This window comes from Crocodylus porosus, unplaced genomic scaffold (genome assembly GCF_001723895.1).
Source record: "Crocodylus porosus isolate Cpor-Errol unplaced genomic scaffold, CroPor_comp1, whole genome shotgun sequence".
NCBI classification, from domain to species: domain Eukaryota; kingdom Metazoa; phylum Chordata; order Crocodylia; family Crocodylidae; genus Crocodylus; species Crocodylus porosus.
The window spans coordinates 9,388,262-9,409,428 of record NW_017728915.1 but is presented as its reverse complement, the minus strand read 5'-3'; the positions used below and the strand labels follow the sequence as shown (position 1 = coordinate 9,409,428).

At 39.1% G+C, this 21,167-nt stretch overlaps 1 protein-coding gene across 1 annotated transcript in view; it reads left to right on the top strand.

Moving 5' to 3' along the window:
* The window catches only part of NFATC3 (nuclear factor of activated T-cells 3), a 152,609-nt gene that overhangs the window by 2,575 nt on the left and 128,867 nt on the right, over nt 1-21,167 (top strand). The window contains exon 2 of the mRNA XM_019535415.1: nt 7-68. Coding sequence (XP_019390960.1) covers nt 7-68 — 62 coding nt within the window. The remainder of the gene's footprint in view (nt 1-6; nt 69-21,167) is intronic.

Sequence of the window (21,167 nt, the reverse complement as noted above, 5' to 3'; positions counted from 1 at the left end):
CTTCAGGCTGATCTTCGGGGAGGACGCGCAGCCCGGCCCGGGGCCGCCGCCGCCGCTCGGGCCGCCCGGTGCGTAGCTGGCGAGGGCCCCGTGTCCTCGGGGGGAGCGGGGCGTGCAGGCCCGGCCCTTCCCCGGCGCTGAGGCCGGGGTCCGCGGGCGGCGGTGACAGCTGTGCGCGACGCGCTCGCCCGCGTCATCGCCGGGGCCGCCTGGGGCGGGGGCGGGAGGGACCCGCTGGCTGCTGCTGCCGGCGCAGAGAAACTGAAACCGAGCGGAGGAGGGGGTCTGGCCCTTGGGACCTCCCTGCGCCTCTGCCCCGAGCCGGGCTCTGGCCTGCCCCTGCGGCGGAGGGTGGCCGGGACCTAGCTCTTTTAAACCCCTTTGTAGCCGGCTTTCAAGGCTGGAGCATGGCCTGCATCAGACATTGTTTGCTCTCCAGCTCCTCCCTGCTCCTAGAGACCTGTGCTGTGAGGGGTTAAAACACAAAAATAAAAGCGATCAAGTGAGAAAAACCCGGTCCTTCTGTCAGTTGTGTTTAAACGCTTGTGTGTCTCCCAGCCAGACTTCTCTGGGCTGTGTGATTGTAACCCTTATTGCATTGTCAGTACGGCACTAAGATGACATGTCCACCGCATTCAAAAGACAGATTTTTGTGTGCGTTTGTTCTCCTGATTTGACAGCTACATGGAATGTACTTTAATATTTAAAAGGAGATGATGCAGTGAGGACAAAGTTTTATATTGTGTTTGTAACTCAAATGGAAAACAAGTGGGAGAAGTAAGTACATTATAGTAGTAACAAATAGGAGTTGGAACAGCCCCAGTTTTGTACCAAAGTTAAAAGAAGCGTGTATCTACAATGTGCCCATAAAGGCAGTGACGGTTGAGAGAAATGAATATAGAACAAATTGCTCAGAAACCTCATAGGAAACTGGTAGTGGTATTGCTAATTTTAAATTCATGTTTATAAAACATGTTTTGATGTAGTGGAGGCAGCACTGTCAGTACTTCTTTAAGTAGGACGGGAGGGGGTGTGTGCCCTTAGAGACTAGCTCATGGTTCTCAATCTGTTAGACTCCAGGCATCCTTAGAAAATGCCAGATTTTAGTTTTCTCTCATTTTGTGATTACAGAAAAATAATAAAGCATTTTTACTGTTGTAGGGGACTCAGAAAGATTACAACAGGTCAGAAGTAGGTTACTGTGGCACTGGCATAAGGTTTCATAGATAACAGCCTACTTCATTGGATGTCATAGCACCTGCTAAACTAGGCTATTGCCTGTAAAAACTTCAGCATTTCTGAACAAGTTGGTCCGTAAAGTGCTATCCTGCCTTGCCTCCTCCTTGTCTTCAGATTATCACAGTTTACTACTTCCCTCTACTTTAAAAGATCACTAATACTGTTCAATAAAGGCTTGGTGGAAATAACTTTTATGGGCTGTTGTATAAACTAGACATTTACCATGTGAGCCGCTTGTGTGTGATATTGTAAAATGAGTTGCGTACTGCACATATGTGGAAGAGTGCCTGGATCGTTAAGATGATCTGTGCTGTTGTTTGCAGGGGAAAGCAGGACCTTCTAAATACATGCTTGTCACAGATGAGAGTCCGTCCATTTTCCCAAATGCCTCCTTTAAGGACTGCCAGTTCTCAGAATTAGTTTGTTCTATTTAGATACATTTGAAGTTTTCAAAAGTAACCTTCTAACAATTCTGTATGTCATGTTTCTGGTGCTGGGTATGTAATAACAGTTACTGTTTTATACACCAAGGAAAATGTTTGACAGTTTGAAAAGTTGAAAATGAATAGTTTAACAGAACAGTCATAAGCATTCTGGAAGCTAAAAAAATAATTCTGTCTTTCATAATCAGGTAAAACAATTAGTACAAGGAAAGAGCTTAATTCTGTGTTCCCCTTTCTCTGTGTGTGCCCCTATATGTACTGTATATGGGTAGGAACTACTAAGTTTGTTGGAGGAAAGCCCAACAATAACTTTTTGCTAGTAACACAAGTCTAGTTTGATGCTAACTAACCTTTTAAAATTGTTTTTCAGCTGACTTAGTCGAGAACACTGTAGTGGTATGACAGCTTCATTGTTCACAAATAAATAGTTAACAACAGAAAAAAAAAAAAACCCTTCTCAGGGTAAGAGATGCCTAGATACTTATTTGCTTGCTTCAACAGCACATTTTTATTTATTTATTTATTTTGCTTTCAAACCTGTTTTCTTAATGGTAGTAGCCTTTGATTGACTTTTAAATGAGCACTTAAATTACAATATTGTGAAGGCCCCCATACCATGCAATAAAATTAATTTTCCTTTGTATTGGTAACATTATCCTAAATATTGTTTTATAACTCGCTGTCAGAATTCAACTAACTTTGGAGCTAAACCTGTTACTATCTATCACACTAAGTTTAGCTGGAACAGATTAGGTTTTGATGTTCAAATATTTGTGTGTAATATTTGATATGTTATAGTTTTCACTGTTGAACAGTATTATAAATGAAGCAGTGGATGTTGACTACAAATAGCATTTATACAAAGTATCTTTAAACAAGACATTAGCAGCTATTTGAATTACATAAAATGTTGCAGCTTGCTTCTTAGGATGAGGCATGCTACCTGAACTTAAACTGCGGGAACAAGAAACATTGTCTATGAAGTTCTGTCAAAGTGTGTGTTTAATGGATTTTTATTTTTAATGTGCAATGGACAGTCTGGTATGCTTAAGCTTTGACCGTAGTCAATTGGGTATTGAGGTCATGCAGCAATTTATGCTCAGTATCTTGAATGATCAGGGCCTCTTAACACCTAGGCTTGCTGTTTTATGTGAGGTGGATGTGAACTTTACTGTAAACATATTTATGTAGTTTGATTGTTGTTTTTAACATTTTGCAGATTGGCTCCTCCACTTACTAGTTTATGGTTTGCTGACATGTACTGCTATTGATGGTGCAGCTCCAAATATTGTATCTAATGCTGTACTGTTCATCATTTCTGCTCTTATGGAAGATTTGATAGGCACATCATGTTTTGCAACATGGTAGCATATTACAAGATATAGGTTCCCACCCCTCAGGAGAGAAGAAGAATTGAAAAATTCATTATTTTTATCTCCATCTTAACCATGCTTGTCCAGGTTAAATTGTTAAACTTTTTTTTTTTAACTGTCATAAATAGCTTTGGAAGTGCAGGTAAAACAGATTTCCTATGAAGATTACCATTTTTCCTGCTACCAGTACCATTTTTTGTTACTGTGTACGTGTTATCTATACTGTGTGTAGATGACTAATGAAACCTAAATTGACAGAAGGCTTATAACATTTCTTGATACTTAACACACTGTTTAGTAGACTTGCAGTTCTTGCCTTTTTTGGAAAGGAAATGGCCTCGATATCCTTGAGTCGATTTTGGTCTTTAGCTCCTTTTACAATGGGGCCAGTGCCAGTGAACACCTTGACCTAGTGCACATCTGCATGCTGGATAGGATCTTGGCTAACTGAAAAATCTTTGCTATGGTATTTTGGCCTTTTTATGGATGTGATTAAAATTTGATTCTTTATCTTGTGATACAAAGTATATTTTTCCTGTATGGCAATTTACTTAATTTCTAGATTTAAGCATTAAATTTACTGCCCTTTGTGGTTGTGGTTTTTTTTTCTATAGCGACTGTCACAGTGGCATTGTGTGTGCTTTTTGTAGACTTGAGTGATGTCAGATTTAAAGTACCTGTGGAATATTTGGATTTTTGAGCAGATTCCTTATGCCTGAAAACTTTTGCTGAGGTGATCAGCCTCTAGCTTTTTCCCATATAAGTTCAGTATGAGGGGGTTGTTTTTGTTTTCCCAAAATAAAATAAACCTTAGCAAACCATAATTTTGCTAGGTTGTTTTCAAGGTTACATTTGTCTGTTGCCATGCTTTACTGGACTGGAGAAAGAACATGTAGCCTTTACAGGTCTGTCTTGCTCATTGATATCTAAGGTATTTTTGGCTCTTCTGCATGTCTAATATCTGGTTTCATGTGATCTCTGTCAGTGCTCCTCATATCACAGAGCAATCAGTCTTTTCCTATATTAAGAGCTTGTGGCATAGATGCAGGAGGGGATGATTTTTTTTTTCCTGAGGTGGATAAGATAAAAGTAGACAGGAACAGAAGGGTTGCAAATGAAGAGAGCTTTCCTTCTTGGAGCAAAATAAGCCATGAGAAGAACCACAGAAATGTGAGGAAAGAAAAGAAAATTGAATTTGAGCTTCTTTTGGTTGCACATCCAGTTTCCCAAAATGACTAGATTAATAAGTGAAATATTAGAGCCAAATCTGGGGGAAAATTGGTGTATAGATTTCAGATTAGAGTTAGGCATATGTGAGCAAAGCTTGCATTTGTGCACCTTGATTATGGTGCTTTCCAGTGTAGGGGCTGCCATTCTGTGCTGAGTTAGAGCAGCCTTAGAGAACATGGGGTTGTCTCATTTTGGAGTATTCTGCTTACTTGCTGAACTGCACAACTTTAAAAAGAAACTTCACTCAAAATTCTTTACATCTGGGCAAGACTTGATTTTAAGCCCTGCACTGCATATGTGGTGTTAGCAGAATAGGAGGTGATTTCAGCCAGAACATAAGAAAACTTTAAATTCTTAAACAACTTTCATCAACGTTTTTATGCATTAGTTTCTCATTTACCTTTTATGGTCTTTAGAAAAATTTTATTATTGTTGTTGTTGTTTCTTTTATTTCTATTTTAGATCTTTTAGACTGGATGTCATTTTTCTCTAGGCGTCCTGTTTGTCTTTTTCTTTCTTTTTTTTTAAGCTATACTGTTGCCGTTGTTTACCACTGTGCCTTGCCTTTTAAAAAACAAACAAACAAAACTTCCCCTTCACTTAAGTTCTTCTTCTAACAGTGTTCTCACCGTACACAACTGCACGCTATTAGCATATAGAGAAAACTAGTTTGTCTACCGGGGTGTGTTAGGAGGTTAAAGCATGTTAAAAGAGCAGTCTCAACAGTTTCCTTTTCCAAACACTTGGGAGAGATGATACAGATAGTCAGTCAGTGCTGCAGTAAGTAAAATGTGGACAGGTTACTTGCATTTGCTTAATTTCCACTTCTGGAAATCAGTGGTTCACTTTAACTATCACTTGGAATTACTTTCTTTTCAATTTGCTTTTATATTTATAATGCCTTCAGGACTAAAATTATTGTCCTAGCAATCAGGTGGACACCATCTGTGTACACTGAGAAGCATCACTATTTTTATTTTGCAACCCAGTAGAGAGATGCCAGTATCTGAGCCATTAGAAGATTAATGACGATAGTGAAAATGGAGACAATGCAAATTGATTACAGGCTGCGGTTATGGTATTTGTTGATGGAACGGGGCAAACCAGAACAGCTGTATATGGCTGAAAACAGATTGTGGGTCTGTGACAAAAAACTTGTGACTTTAAATTTAAATTACAGCTTACTGAAGACTAGTTTGTCTGAAGAAGAACAAAAAAGGGGATGTGAATTGCTTCAAACACGCATGCAATATCCATATATTGGGACCTAACTTGCTGTCAGAAATAACAATACAACCATAGTTCATCCAAAAAAATTTTGGAAAACAAAACAAAATTAGTCCCAAGCAGGATTCTTGGTAAAGGAAGACGTATTGACTTGAGTAAGCTTGGCTAGTATATGTTAGTTTTCGTATTGGTTAGTGTGAGTATTGTACACACTCTTGTGCTTTTTTTTGTTTTGTTTTGTTTTTTGGGGGTTTTTTTGTGACATTGCTGCAGCACTACTGCAAAAGCGGCTGTTCTAACATCATGACTCATAGCCATGTGTGTGTTTAAGGTCCTGTTGTGCATAAGTTTAAGCAGGGCTCCTTTTAAGTGCATGTGGAATCTTTTATTTCTTATTTCAGAAGCTAACTGGAGCTTTCTGCTTTTTTAAAAGAAAAGGAACCTGCTTTATAGTGATAGGGATACAGAGATCCCTGGATTTGCAATGTGTGTTTTATGTTAATTTGAGGGGGGGGGGTTACCCTAGGGTTGTTTTGGTTTGTTCTGTATAGCGACAGAGTTGGCAAACCAGTGTTTTGATCCCACTAGAAGGGTGGGTGGGCAAATTGGTAGTATTGCTTTTAAAGAAGTGAGAAATATGAGTAGATTAGGCCTCACTCAATAGTAAGCAGCAGCTTGACTGCTCACAGCAATAACATAAATAAGGGAGGTGATGTCTAAAGCTGCCCTGGTGGATCAGGGCAGTAGACAGAATAGACTTGGATGTTGTTGTGTAGGCTGGGCTTACTGCCAAGTCCTTGCATTTGCCTAGGCATGCCATGTGAGGTTCAAGTGACAGTGAATTTAAGATGAGTGAAATGATCAGTAAAGCTTAGTAAAATCACAAAGTGGGAGCAGTCTTTTAATAAGACAATATTTCATTCAAACTTTAACCCATCAATCTGTTTCTACTACTAGTATGTAGTATCTATTCAGCTTTATAGAGGTGAGAACACACTATAACTTCCTGAAGTCATTCTGACAGAATTTTGAAAATTACAGAGAAAAGAAATGAACAGACTTGTAGGATATGTTGCTGCACATTTCACAGTTTGACAACACAACAACAGCTGAAATGTAATAGTTTACAGGACTGGCCCCATTAAGCATGTCAGTGGCATTGCATATACAGTAGCCATACGTTTGGCAAAACTCGAAAGGTAAGAAAAAATTGCGTCTCTTTTGAAAGTGGGGGTGGGGAACAGGCTTTTTTCCCCCTCTAAACTACAATTTTAGTGTTTCAGCCACATGAGCAGGTGTGCCATATATATATTTAATGTTTGCTCAATCTTGGATTTTGCTTTGAGGAAATTCAGTTCTATGGAGCCATATATTGCCGTTAGACATTACTTCAGATATCACTTTAACAACGGTTGATTGCTGGGAGAAACTTTTTTTGTTTCTTTTTTGTTGTTTTATTCAAATTTTGCATACCTGATATTTAATTGCTTTTGTAGCTCTCAAAGCTGATTGTATAATTCTATTGCATATGTTCACATTGATATGGATTAACAAGTAACTTGTGCCTTATTTGAAATGAACAGCTTTTTAGACTGCATTTGGAAAACAAAATATTGGTCTTTTGGTTTGGTTTTTTTCATGCTTGGAAAATGAGAGGAATCCTAGCACACAAATTGAATGAGTTAACGTTGTATAGAGACAACATAGTTTTGTAATTATGGAAAAACACTCAAAACACACACCTGAGACATGGTATATGACACTTCACAAAAGCCTGCATCTTATGAAAATTGTGTATTTGAGCTGTATTATTCATAGAAGCTGCTACTTCTGAATGAAATAACTGATCCCCTTCTGTAAAGAAGAGTATGGATTTTGAATTCTTCAGTGACGTAAAGTTATTAAAGACAACAGTTATCATTTTTCATGGTTAAAGAATTGGAATCTATGAGCTGCCCATAATACTTTGTCATTCGTGTGCTAGAGGAGTACTGTATAAACATTTTTTAAGGTAGTGACTATTTGTGTTCTGTTCCCTGGATATGTGGGATTAGGAGTTGGGAAGATGAAAAAGTAATGTGATTTATATGCAAGCTTTAATAGCAGTAATTTGGGATGGCTGATATGTTCAACTGACAAAGCCACAAGACAGCGTTTGGGCCAACCTAAAAATGTACTAAGGAAGTACATGTATTGCTTCACAGAGTTAAGTTTTGGTTGGTCCAATTTAGGGGAAGTTGATACAGAAAGTTACTGTATTCTTTTACTTAAACTATCATATATGAGCTGTAGACTAGCAAATATTAGAAGTAGTTCTAAAGTTTTTAAATTTTTCTATAAATTGGTGCTGTGATATATTAAAAAAGAAATATTTTTTTGTACTTCCAGGGACGGAGACACACTCTGATCCCAGATCTAAAGGTTTTGGGTTAGTCTTTGATACAGAGCTTGATGTAGAGCAATTGATGCAAAGGAGACTGTTTGACCGGTCATTTTGCCTTGTGGGTTTTTGATGCAGAGAACAGACTGCAGAGGGAAATGGCCTTGCTTGAGGAGCTGCTCAGTCCCCTTATCTTCTTCCCACTGCCAACCTAACAGATTCACTTTTCTGTTAGGCTTATTGTGCCAGTTGATTAACAAGATCTTGAATTCACTTACAGTGAGTGGTGCTGAGCAGTCCCCATACTAAGAAGGTATACATACATGGTGGTGGTTTCTTTCAGCTTGTCAACATAACAGCTTCTAGTTCCATGTAGTATTTAAGGCTAGGCTCAAACTTGACTACTTAGTTTAATATTACTCAATATACTTTTATCTTCTTAACAATGTGGTTAATGGCACAGTATCTTTTCTTTTTCCTTCAGTTAGATACTTTTTCTGGTGCTCCTTCCAAATAACTGAATTGGGGCTAGCTAAAGTGGCTTGGCCTTCCCATATGTGGTAGCCCAGGTATAGACGTGCATAGTAGTTGCTGTGCCATCCTAAAAGGTGAGAGGGGAAAATGCAAATGTGTATTTTGTTCTTCCATCACATACTTTTTGTTCATTGGACTTCAGAAGTAGGGATTAAAGGATTTGTGCTTGGTGTTTGATCATTGCTTCCCTGGGACTGAAGGACAATATATTTGCTCTGCACAGGGTTCCCATGTGTCACTGGAAGAAAGAGAAGACCTCTCATTGGGTTTTTTTGGTTATAAAAAGGTGGTCACTATATAAAGATGTAGCTATATATGAATAGAATACAGTCTGTAACATTATGTTGCACTTAAATGTTAAGCATCCTTACAGTTGGTCAGAAGTATTAATGTTCATGTGTTGAGAATGGGATGAAGATGTAAATTCTTTCCCTTACCTATAGAAAGGTAGGAGTGTGGTAGAACTGAGGACTAAACATAGCACTGGAGTTTATCAGAATCAGAAAATTACAAGATAACTGATGCTATTGAGTCTTGCTTTTCTCTTGTGTACTTGTTTTTCCTGAAACTTAATTTTTAAAAATTCAGCTTTTAATTATTATATGTGGCTCTTGTAGCACTTTTCATCACTAGATCTCAAGGCAGATTTCTAAAGATAATTAAAAAAAAACAAAAAAAAGAGTATCTAAGAAAATATCAGGCCTCTGATTGAGCTATCACAAGCAGTATTTAAAGTCCAATTTTACCTGAAAAAACCTCTTAATGGTCATGGTTTTATGTGCATCATGGAGTCTGTGTCAAGTGATTCTCAAAAAGAAAAATGCTTGTAATTGTCATGCCTGCAAAGACTACCTGTTGGGTAACAGGAGGTATGTGTTCTCTCCACTTTGTTGCCAGTAGTAAAACTTACAAATGCCATGTTATTTCCGCAGTTGTACCAGTGCAACTTCTATACAGAAGACTAATTAATGCCTGTCTAGATTAAGATTTGGAAAGGACTAATTTAATACATGTTAACATCCTGGGGTAGACAAGACAGTCAGCCTTTAATGCATGTTAAATTGGTTGAGTTCAGCACTTGCAAAATCTACATCTAGAAAAATTGTGGTGGTCACACTTAAGTAGTCTTTAGCTTCTTTGGCTGACAGGAGCAAAAAGCAGTAAGTACTTATTTTTATCCTTTGAGTAATAAGAGATGACTCTGAATATAGTGGGAGCAAATCTGTTGAGCAAGAAGGATTTATTTGTATAATGCCTATTGGCTCACAATTTTCTAGTAGTTTGGCCTTTAAACACAAAGTAATCATCATCAAAATACATATTTATGCTGACCTGTACTTTTTCTAAGAGTATATTGCACCCTTATATGTTTTATTACTTCATTTCCCCAGTGATAAATTCTCGAACTTGATAAATTCTAAGGTTTGTTGCACGCAGTTATAAAAAAAAAAAATAATTTTGAAATTGAATATCATTTAAGTCTTTAGAGTTGTGCACACGGCTTGACATGTATATACTCTTGGCAAGTAGGAAGGTTTTCCTGGATAAATACCAGTTTCTGCAAAACTGATCTGTTTAGGGTTGAAATATCAGAGAGAATACCAAGTTTGAATTCAGTTGCTCATATGTGTTAAACCACCTGAAATACCTTTTTCAGCTGCTGTTCGTACAAGGTGACTTTTGCAAACCTTTGTTATTGAGATTCAGTATGAAATTAACCATAGAATTTGAGTCATCTTTTGGAGCACCTTGATGGTGCACTTACTGAATTCTACAGTGTTAACCTATGTGTTCTCTTGTTTGGTATCTTGGATTAAATTTGTGGTTGTCTTTATTCTTCAGTCTGCCCTATGTGCTCTTATATTTGTAAAGCTCAAGTAACCTCTGTAGCCAAGGACTGTGATTGTATTAATTTTGGCATAATCAAGTTGTAAATGTATTATGTCCTTTCACAGATATTAAACATAGACAACAATTAGAAGGCTTTCTCAGGATTGGATAGTGTTATCTAAACTCTAGTTGTTATTGAGAGTATTATTAATTTGATAATATAATAATGTGTTGAGGCAGAAGTTTTCTTAATCATTTTTTAAAGTTATTTGGAGTTGTCTTAATATTTATTTGAAGTCCTTTTGTAAATTTTGTGCATCCTATTTTAATAGACGTTAATTCAGTGAAAAAAGTTGACCTTCAGACTTAAGTTTTGAGATTTTCAGGATTTCTTTTTCTTTTGCCAGGGAGTACTTTTTTTTTTTCCTTTTTCCTTCTGGCCCTGAGGAGATAGTTAAAGTAAATATTGCTCTATACAGTAATATGATTAGTAATTTAATAGATTGCTGTAGGGGATTGTGCTTAGTTGTCTCTTAACTCCCATAAGAAAAATGTTTATATGGGTAAAACATATCTGTTGGAAGCATAGAACCCTAAAAACAGTTAAAGGGGAAAATCAAAAACTTATCTAGCTTATAGGTTGGTTTAGGAAATGCTGTCTTTATTTCTTATTTTATTTATAGACTTGCCTGCGCTATTCTGTCATATGAAAGCACCTTTCAGCATTAATGGAAAATGCTTGTGGCAGATTTGTGAAATAGAAAAGTGTATTTTTTCCCTATTTTTCAGAGAAATAGTGGCGCACAGATTAAATGACTTGCCTGAATTATAAAATGTTAGTGGCAGTGTTTGAAAACTTGTCTATTTAAAAGATTTGATTTGCTGATTTCTAAGCTTGTGGAGGTATAATTTAACAAGACATAAGTATTACCACATTTTCTTCATACCTACATGACAGCATGTATTGACAGTACTAATTTGTTTTGTGGATTAAAAACTAAAATAATGCAGGGATTCAGATAGTCTGGCTTTTGCAGTGGGGCCAGTAAATAATCTCCTGGAGCAGTAGTGTTCACAGGTTTGGCCTCACAAGCCAAATGAATGGCCTGGGGCTGGTCTGTCGGCTGGATCAGGCCCTCAATCCCCATGCTTCCCCACCTGGCCCCTTCATGCCAGGATCAGGGCTCATGCCCAGTCTGATGTGCAGGGCCACAGCCTAGAGGCCTCTCCACAGATCCATGGGGGGCCCTGTGGGCCAGATGACAGAGCATCGGGGTAGGATCTGGCCCACAGAATGGGAGGTTGGGCACTCCTGCTCTAAGGCAATAGGGGAGGCAGTGCCTTTTTAGAAGGCATATGACAAATTAGCCCTGCAGCCATCCCTAAGTTCCACTCTTATCCCTTTCCTCTGCCTGATCTGTTGCTTTGCTTTGTCTTCTATTTTGTGCTCCCTGCCTGATCTCCTGCTCTTACCTGCTGCTCCCTGTGCTATTGGCTGCTGTGCTGCCTCTATCCTTTCTGCTCATTAGTATGCTACGCACAAAAGCTGTCCATGCTGGGATCAGCACTGGGGAGGACTGTGCACTGAGGGCGGTGCACACTCTGTGGGTGTTCCCCTCCTGTCCCCAGCTCTACTGTGTGTGCAGTGGGGAGCTATTCTGCCATGTATGCATGACCTCTCCTCCCTCATTACTATAGTGTGCATTCTGGTGGACACCCCAGCATCTCCAACTCACCAGTAACAGGCTCCTGTACAGTGTGGTGCCCCCTGGAGCAGGTGCAGGGGCTGCAGTTTAACTCCTCATGCACTGCACATGTCCCATGGGCTACCAGTAGGACAGTCAACTGTATAGAATGGAAGTCAAATGATTACCCAAATGGTTACATCACAAATTCAACTTCATACATTTTTTTTAATACCAAAACAATGTAATGACGAGATTGACTTTTCTCTCAGATCCTTTCACTTGAAATAGTGTTATCTCTGGATTTCACTAAAATATTTATGAAAAATAACAAGTTGCTAAGTCATAACTAAGTTATAACTTTTACAGACTTGCAACTTGGGTTTACCTGTTTACTATACTATATGACCTAATTTAGGAGTGGCCAGCCTGCAGCTGGAGTGCCACAAGTGGCTTGGGCACTCTGTGGCACATGGGTGACTGCTGCCTCAAGTTGGGGGGGCATCTGCCCCCCCTGACACCAGTCAGCGCTAGGGGAGGTCCCCCAGTGGCCAGTGTCACTTGCCAAATAGTGGTCGCGCCGCTTCTGGAAGTCCCACAGCTTTTGCTGGTGGCCCCACTCCCAGCCAGCACTCGGGGGGGATAGGGGGCACTGGTGCTCCCACCTGCCACCCTGCCCGCTAACTGAACAGGGAGCGTGGCCTGACAGGGCGTGCACAGGCACTCTGAGGGTGCATATGCACCCCCTATGCATCTCCACTGCTGTGGCACATGAAAGATTGGGGAAGGGACTATGGCAGATAGAGCAAGAAAAAAAATCATCCAGGGAGCACAGGGCAGGAAGCAAAGTGGTTGATTAGACAAGGCTTACAGGGGATGGAGCAGAAAACACAGCAGCAGATTGGGCAAGGGAAAGGGATCAGTGTGGCAGTTAGTGCGTAGAGCTAATTTGTGGCATGCCTGCAAAAATGGAAAAAAAAAAAAAAAGGTTGCTCCTCACTGACTTAAACCTTAATTTGGTTGAGTCTCTGGTCATGGACAGACCTAACACTTAAAACACTTCAGATGCCTTTGAAAGTAGTGGAGCTCAGTCTTATAGCACATGGACTGGATGTGGCCCATGAAGCCTGTGTGATCAGTTTGTCATCAGCATGAGCTCACCAGCACGTCAGAGTGGCTTTCCTGTGTGACTCCTGCCCCATTTCTGATTTTAAGGTTTGTCCCATTTGTTTAAAGAGCAGGAGTTGAGCATTCCTGCTTTAAAGTGCTGCAAGCAGACAGACATGTATACCCTTTGAAGCACTCCAAAATAACCCTATAGGGGAAAATATACATTTTAGAAGCACTTCAAAATGAAATGCTTCCAATTATGTGTGCCTGTTCTATGGAGCTTGACAGGCGAGGACTCTGTCCTCCAGCATCCCATGGTACTCTGCTCTGCAGCAGAGGTGGGGAAAGAGAGAAAGGAAAAATGAGGAAGACTGTCAATGAGTACTTGGTGTGTTCTGTCTCCACTTTCCTTGAGTGCCCGCCTACCAGTACTGGGAGACTGGTGACCCTGTGCTTCTCTTCGTTATGCTGTATCAGGGAAGAGGGGGACACTCTTGGAGAGCAGAGATGGAGCACACAAGAAAAGACTTGCTGAAAGTTCGGAATTGTTAAGTGTTTAGCTGTAAGAAGATGCATGTTTTGAGTATAACTACAGATGTCCATGTTTAATTCTAAAGGAAGTTTTGTACCTGGTTAAGTGACTGTCTTTAAGCTCTTTAAATTTAAGATTCTGTGTCCTAATAATTTTGGTTATGTGTACAAATTTGTTTGTATGCCCACATTTGAAGTTTTCTTTTCAGAGATGTGTGAAGAACAGGTGAGAACAAATACAATATTCATATTTAAGTGGCAATGGAAGTAGATACTTTACCCTCTTTGCAGTGTTCACTTTGAATTGACTACTCCAGAAAATAGTTCTTACAAATTAAATGTGTCACCTTGCATTGGTTAACGACAGGAGTAAAAAATGCATCTGACTGAAACCTGAGGAGGGATTAGGTAGTTGTAATCTAATATTTAAACTAAAATTAGATGTTAGGCTAAGTCTACCTTCAGTAAAGAATAAAAAATAACTTGTATAATAAGAATTTTAAACTCCTGGAATACAGCTAGAAATATAATTTTAGGGCTTCCCTACAAGTTTTGGCTTCCCTACAAGTTTGGGTTTGGAAATGTAAATGGTTTCCAGTCCAGGGTAGAATAAAGTTCTTATATACTTTATTGGGATTGTTCTGGCATCAGTCCCTGAAAATTATATCCTTCCTTTTGATCCTATACATAATCAAGAGAGCTGGATTTCATTATGCTTAGTCTTTTTTTAAAGTGATAACTTCCTTTTCAAATGTGGCTATATGTAGTGGTCTATCCTTATGTCCATGTTTACTGTCTGTTTGCCCATCTTGCAGGAATATAAAACCAAAACTTTTAAAACAGTTTTAATCCACATTAACAACTCTAGCTTATTAAAATATGTTTTCAGCATTTCTAGTTTACTTTTCTGATCTCTCTCTCTCTCTTTCTGGACTGTTTAAAAAAAAAAAAAAAGAGGCTAGTGAAGTTTTAATTTGACTTTTAAAAATAGAATATTTTCATTTCATTTTAAAAAAAGAAAAATTCCTTTGTATGAGTGATTCTCACCTGAGGATGCTTTGAGATCTGTTCAGGGATGTTGCAGGGTGCCAAACAATGTTAGCACAGTTAAGTGTACAGACATGGTTCACAAGATAAACCCAGACATTTCAAATAGGAATCCATAATGTTCAAGGCATTCTGACCTGTTGTAGTCTTCTGGAGTTATTTGCAACATATGAATTGTTTTATTATTTTTCTGTAGTCAAAAAACAAGTGAAAAGTAAGAGCAGGCATTTTCCAGTAGTGTCTCAAGTCTAATGAGGCATGCCTTGAGTTGGATAAGTATGGCTTGAATCTAAGGTTGAGAACCACTGTTTCATGTTAATGGCATTATAACAATTGCATTGTTGACCATGAAGAAGGATTTCTTTAAATACATCTTGCTTTGGCATGAAAATATAAATCACAAAAGCGTTTCAGTTAATCTGAGACTTCTGCAAACAATCATTTTCATAAATTTAAATTTGGGGTAATACTTCACTTGTCAGGTAGCTCTCTCTTTCATGTTAATCAAATAGGTAGGTTTGATCATCCTTCCATTAAAAATAATATCTGAATAAGCAAGCAAGCACAGTGTTTCAACCCCAAAACAGAGTTATTTTGAAGAAAACTATGTACAAGTTAAAATGGGGTTATAAATTTAAAATAATCCAGTTACTCTGTTAAACTGTTCTTATGATCCACGCTTCACCCCATGCTGTGCTTTTCTTCAGGTTGAAATCTGGGTCTTGGTTCCCACATTTGTTCAGTTTAGCCATGATATATAGGATTATACATTGTGAATTTTCAAATGACTGGTTTTATATTGTGCCTCCCTACCCCACACAAACTCCATTACCAGTTGCGTTAGTTATGCTCTACAAAGCTGTTTCCATGACTGTTCAATAGTCCAAAAATTATTATTCAGCACCTGCCTGGGTCAAAACATACAGGTAGAGAGGTCTGGATCAGAAGACTAATAAAAAATGTAGAGGAAAGGAGTTTGTTTTTGTTGTCAAGATCTTTAAAGGGTCATAGACTTGCATGGAAACAACCAGGTGGTTATGAAACGGTTTGTCCATCTAAAATGGGGGAAGGTATGGTGTCAAGAGACTGGTAGTTTATAAAAGGGGTCACCAGTATGAAAGAGTTGCAGAGGATTAGGGCGTACCGGTAAGGGTAAGAGAAAATTTCTTCTTTTAATGAGCACTTTTTAATGACAATTTCTAGAATTCATAGGCTTTCATTTTTAAGAATGAAGTAAAGTAATCTCCCTTCCATCTCTGACAAGGTAATTGTATTTGTTTGATCATGTGTCATTCTTTTTCATTTGATACATTTTGCAGGAAAGAAACACTTCTGCCACCTTTCCAGGGCTGGAATGGCATGGGCACTAAGGCGTGGGGTTGATAGCCCAGGGGTCGCAAGTTTGAGGCCATAGCAGAAGCCTTCATGATGTGGCCTGTCAGATGCCAACAAATCTGCAAATTCAGTTAAATACCTTGTCACAGAGACACAAAAAAGGAAAAGATCAGATCTCCTCTGTATTGTGCTGAGCTTCCCTTTATATGGAAAGTACACAGCTCTCCAATTTACAATTTAAACTTGTTTAAAAAGTAAAAAGGGGAACAAAAGGAAGTTACCAAACAAAAAAAAAATTGCTCAAAATAGTTGATGTTGGAAATGCGTTTAAACTTTAAAAAGAAAGTTTAACAAATACTAAGACTGGAAATGAACAAATGAAAACTCCAAATCACTTCCTGTTCTCACATAACCTTTCACATTCATTCATATCTCCTATGACTATTAATTTTGAAACATCGACATGCTTATTATAGCATAGAAAACATATATTTTGATTGCAGAACCAGGCACTTTATGAAGTGTCAGGTTCAAGGTCTCTTGTGCACCTTTTAATTCTGCTACTTTCAGTGTCTGTCTTGAATACTGAATTCAAAGGAGGATGGAGGATGTAGAACATACGGTTGTGTAAAGATTGTATCGTAATATATATATAGACGGGGCCCAGGATTAAACTACACATGCACTACAGCTCTGACACTACTTACATTTTATGGCCATGATTTTGCAACCTGAAGGTAAGTCTGTGTGACACAGTATAATTCTATGGAAAGTTAATCAGACTAGCTCTAAACTACTTAATTTAGGGATCTGAACGTATATAGCTGCATTAACATAGCACTTGCCAGGCTATTTAGCTCTGCTGAGAAGCAGGTACACTAGTTCAGGCAAAAAACTATACCAACATGTCTAAACTTCTAATTCATGAGCTACTTAAGATATCATTACATTACGATACTGTTGCATTACAATACTGCACTGTACTCTGTAGAAATACTTTTCATGGACTAAATGTTCCAATTTGCTACTTGTATATAATAATCCCAAGCCTGAGGTGTTGTATTTTTGGGGGGGTGGGAAATTAATGTTTTGGAATTAAAGGTTTTTTTGAGTGAGAGGCATGTTGTTAGGAACGATAGTACTACTACTACTTCTGTCAAGGAGAATAGGTATTGTTGTGAACCATAAGCCTTCGGTGCTATAGAACAGCTTCTACTTACACAAGAGGGCAAATGACATGGGGCAGCAGGGAAAGGTGGCTAAGTAAAAGTAGATCAGTCTAGAGCTAGTAGTTTGTGTGCAGAGGGAAGCCTTGCCTTCTTTCCCACTACAGCTCATTCCAGCAGCTTCCAGATATTTCCTCTAAAGCAGTGGTTCTCATCCTTTTTTGTACCAGGACCCATATGTAAACATTGGCCAGTCCTGACCCAGTACCCCTCCCTCCTGGCCCGCTGCTCCCCTGCCCCCAGGCTCCAGCCACCCAGTGTGTGGGGCATGGGGGGGCCCCAAGCAGTCCTGTGCAGGCTGGAACTCTGACAGCCTGCAAGTGAAAAACCATGGTTTCCTATGTTTTTCTTATTTTTAAAGTTTGTTGATCCATTTTTGTGAACCTTTCATATATTCTTGCGACCCACTTTCAAGTGGTGACCCATGGGTTGAGAAACGCTGCTCTAGAGTGGCATTTCTTAACTTGTGGGTCTCAACCCAAAAATATGTCACAAGAATATATGATAGGGTTGTGAGAACTTTTAAAATGGATCCTCCTTTAAAGGAGAACCGTGTGGGAAACTGGCTTTTTCCTTTCAGGCTGCTTGCGGGCCCCCTGTGCCCATACCCCTCCCTGTCCCTTACCCCACACACTGGGGGGCTGAGGCCTGGGGGTGGGTGCAGTGGGTTGGGACTGGCCACTGATGTTTACAAATGGGTCCTGGTATTAAAAAAAAAAAAAAGTTGAAACCACTGGTCTTGAGATGCCAAATCGAAGAAAGAAGCTTTGGTGCCAGCTTGGTATAGGCAATTTTTGGTGAAATGACTGTTTGATAAAGAAATTGAAGCAGGCTGGATCATTCCTCATGACTTATGAGGAAAGACTGAGGGAACTGGGCTTATTTAGTCTAAAGAAGAAGAGACTCAGAGGGGATTTAATAGCAGCCTTCAACTACCTGAAGTGGGGGTTTGAAAGACAATGAAGTTAGACTTCTCACTGGTGGCAGATGAGACCATTGTTCCTTGTTCTGTCAAGTTGCAGCAAGGGAGGTTTAGGTTAGATATTAGGAAGCTTTTCCCCACTAGGAGGGTAGTAAAGCACTGGAACAGGTTACCCGGAGGGGTGGTGGAAGTTTTCATGGAGGTTTTCAAGACCTAGACAAAGCCCTGGCTGGGATGATCTAGTTGGGGATGCTTTGAGCAGGGTGTTGGATTAGATGTGACCTCTTGAGGTCCTTTCCAACCCTAACTTTCTACGATTCTTTGATACTAGTAAACACTTGGACTTTGTTTTTAAATTTGTAAACTTTTGATAAAAAGAAAAATGCTGCTACTTAGGGCCTAACCCCATTCAAGCACATTTGCAACTTTAACATCTACGTTTTTTTACCATGTGACTATGCATAAGGAATAGCTTGATAAATCTCCCACAACTTTTAGACCTTTGATACTGAAGACAAATTAGAATCAACTAGTTTTGAATACACTTTTGAAAATATGAATTATTATGGAGTTGCCCATCTCATCGCCATATCTAAGACTACCTTGAATTTTGAAGGTTGAATCTTTCATATGTGAAGAAATGCAACAAAATATTTTTTCATTTTACTCCACTTCTCCCAGAAATTATGGCTTGTGATCTTTCCGTATAGGACTGATATTTTTCCCAATTAACTGCAAATCAGAATTTGAAAATGTATGTTTTAAAAATGTCAAGCAAGCCATCTCTTACCTGGTACATGGCACGTGTGGAGCTGGAGAAAAAGCAGCAGGTTCTAGGAAGGGCCTATGTGGCACCATGATGCTCAAATGCCATCTTGAGCCTGGAGAGCTCATTTTCAAATGAGGAGTCTTCAGCATGCCTAAACGCTTCTTTCCAGACATGCAGAAATGCCCTATTTCAGGTGCAAAATTTGACTTGACCAGAATTTGATAGAATTCTGAATTCAGTGACACCCCAAAATATAATTGATTATTCTTTCTAATAATTTGATATAAGGGGTCAAAGAAGTGTGAGCCCAATTTTGTTGGCTGGTATAAAAGACATGTAAAGTGGAGTAGAAGTCTTGCCTAAATATTTGTTGTTTGAGGTTTTTCTCTGCTGGTCTAATCCTTCCATTTGAATTAATTTTTTAGTGTATTGTAGGGTTAGATTTAGCAGTGAAAATTGACAAGTTTCATTTGAATGTCAAACTAATGCCAGCGGCTTTAAATGTTTTCCATCCACTACTATAGAATATTATGAGAGAGAATTTAAGACTCCACTTGTTTTTCAGATGAGAAACAAATATAATTAGGATTTAAACATTCATTTTAATTGCTTTCAGTGTACAGAGAAAAGTTAAACTCTTACAGCGTGTGCGCTAGTGTGAAACAACACTGCTGAAATTTCAAGGAGGAAAGAAATCCAGCCTCAATTTGTTGGACATTAACTGTTCTAGAAATTATATTTCATAATTATGAGGAGGAAATGGCTGGGCTGCTTCACTGCCAATACACAAAAACAGCAAATATGGTACAATTATACTCACTGCAAAAATCCTTTTAAAAAGCATATTGACTCAAAGTTCAACTGCTGAGCTTTCCTCCTACTGTAGGTTTAGAAAAATTCATGTTTTGCTTGTTTGCACTGAAATCCTACTATGATTTCCTGTATGAATGACTTCAAAAAAGAGAAGTAAGATGTATGGAGACCAGGAGAGACTTTTTAGAAGAAATAGCATGTTTTATACCTAAACACAGTAGGAGCATGCCCCTCTGTTGGTATGCTGGCCTCATCTACTCCTGTCTCATAAGGAGGTACTTAGGTTAGTGGCTAGAACACATGCTACAGTGTTTTTTAACAAATAGGGCTTAACTTTCTTTTCTAAAGGAATGTCTTACCACCCCTATTCAAATGTAAATTTAGATGTAGGGAAGAGATCCATCTTTCAACTATAAATCCATTCCTTGTCTCCTCTTATAGCCCTTTTTTACCACCATCCAAATCAGGTCTTGGACAGTTACTTCTGTCAACATACTTTTGATTTATGAATGATCTGTATGAAATTCTGGCCCTGCTGAAGTGGCAAGTGTTCATAATACATGGGCAGAAGGTAGAATTAGTATATTTATGTGACAGGAAGCGGTATTATTCATGTCTGTTTCTTATTGATGGAGTTTTCAAGACTGCCTGTGTATCTCTGCTAGCAAAGAGTACGAGCACTTTTAAAAATATGTATGGATGTTCAGAAGCCCATGCTTTAAAGATGTTTCAAACTAACATTCTCCTTAACCTACAGTTAATATAATATTTGGCTATATGCATACCAGCATCAAGAAAAAAAATTGATTGCATTAAGTATAGAAGCTCAAAACTAAGTTTCTTTGCTCTCTTGTGTAAGAAATAGAGATGATATTTTAAGGTATAGTAATCATCAACTATTACAACTTCAGCTGATGAAGAAGCCTTTCCTTTCAGTCTGTTTGAATTGCTCCCAGAAGGCATGAAAGCGAGACAGCATGGTCAGTTTAAACTTTTTTTTTCCTCTTCTTTTTTTGCCTCTATTGCTGCCAAATTATTCACATATGAAAAATATAAATTTGATTTTTGCCAAGTAAAGACTTAAAGTCTTGTTTCATCCGGGGGCTGAAAACGTTCAGCCCCCAGCTCTGGCATTCAGCCCCCGGTAAGAGGTGCAAGGGCGGAAGCCCATTGTGCCCCCCATGAGCCCCAGAACCCCCCAAGAGGGCCTGTGACAGGAATATCAATATCGGAGCTTTTCTGGGAGTGGCTCCGCCCTCCTGTAATGGGCCAACCGCCTGCTTACTCACCTGCCACGCCTTGATCTTACTTGATTAGAAGATGGTTGTAATCAGCGGGAGGGTGCCAGTTTTTCCATGCCTCGGTGACGGGGCGCTACCTGCGGCTCCTTTTCCTCCCCTACACCGCAGCCCAAGCCTCGCAGATGGAGTTGACGTGGTTTGACCTGGCCCTCCTCCTTACTCCTGGGGCTCC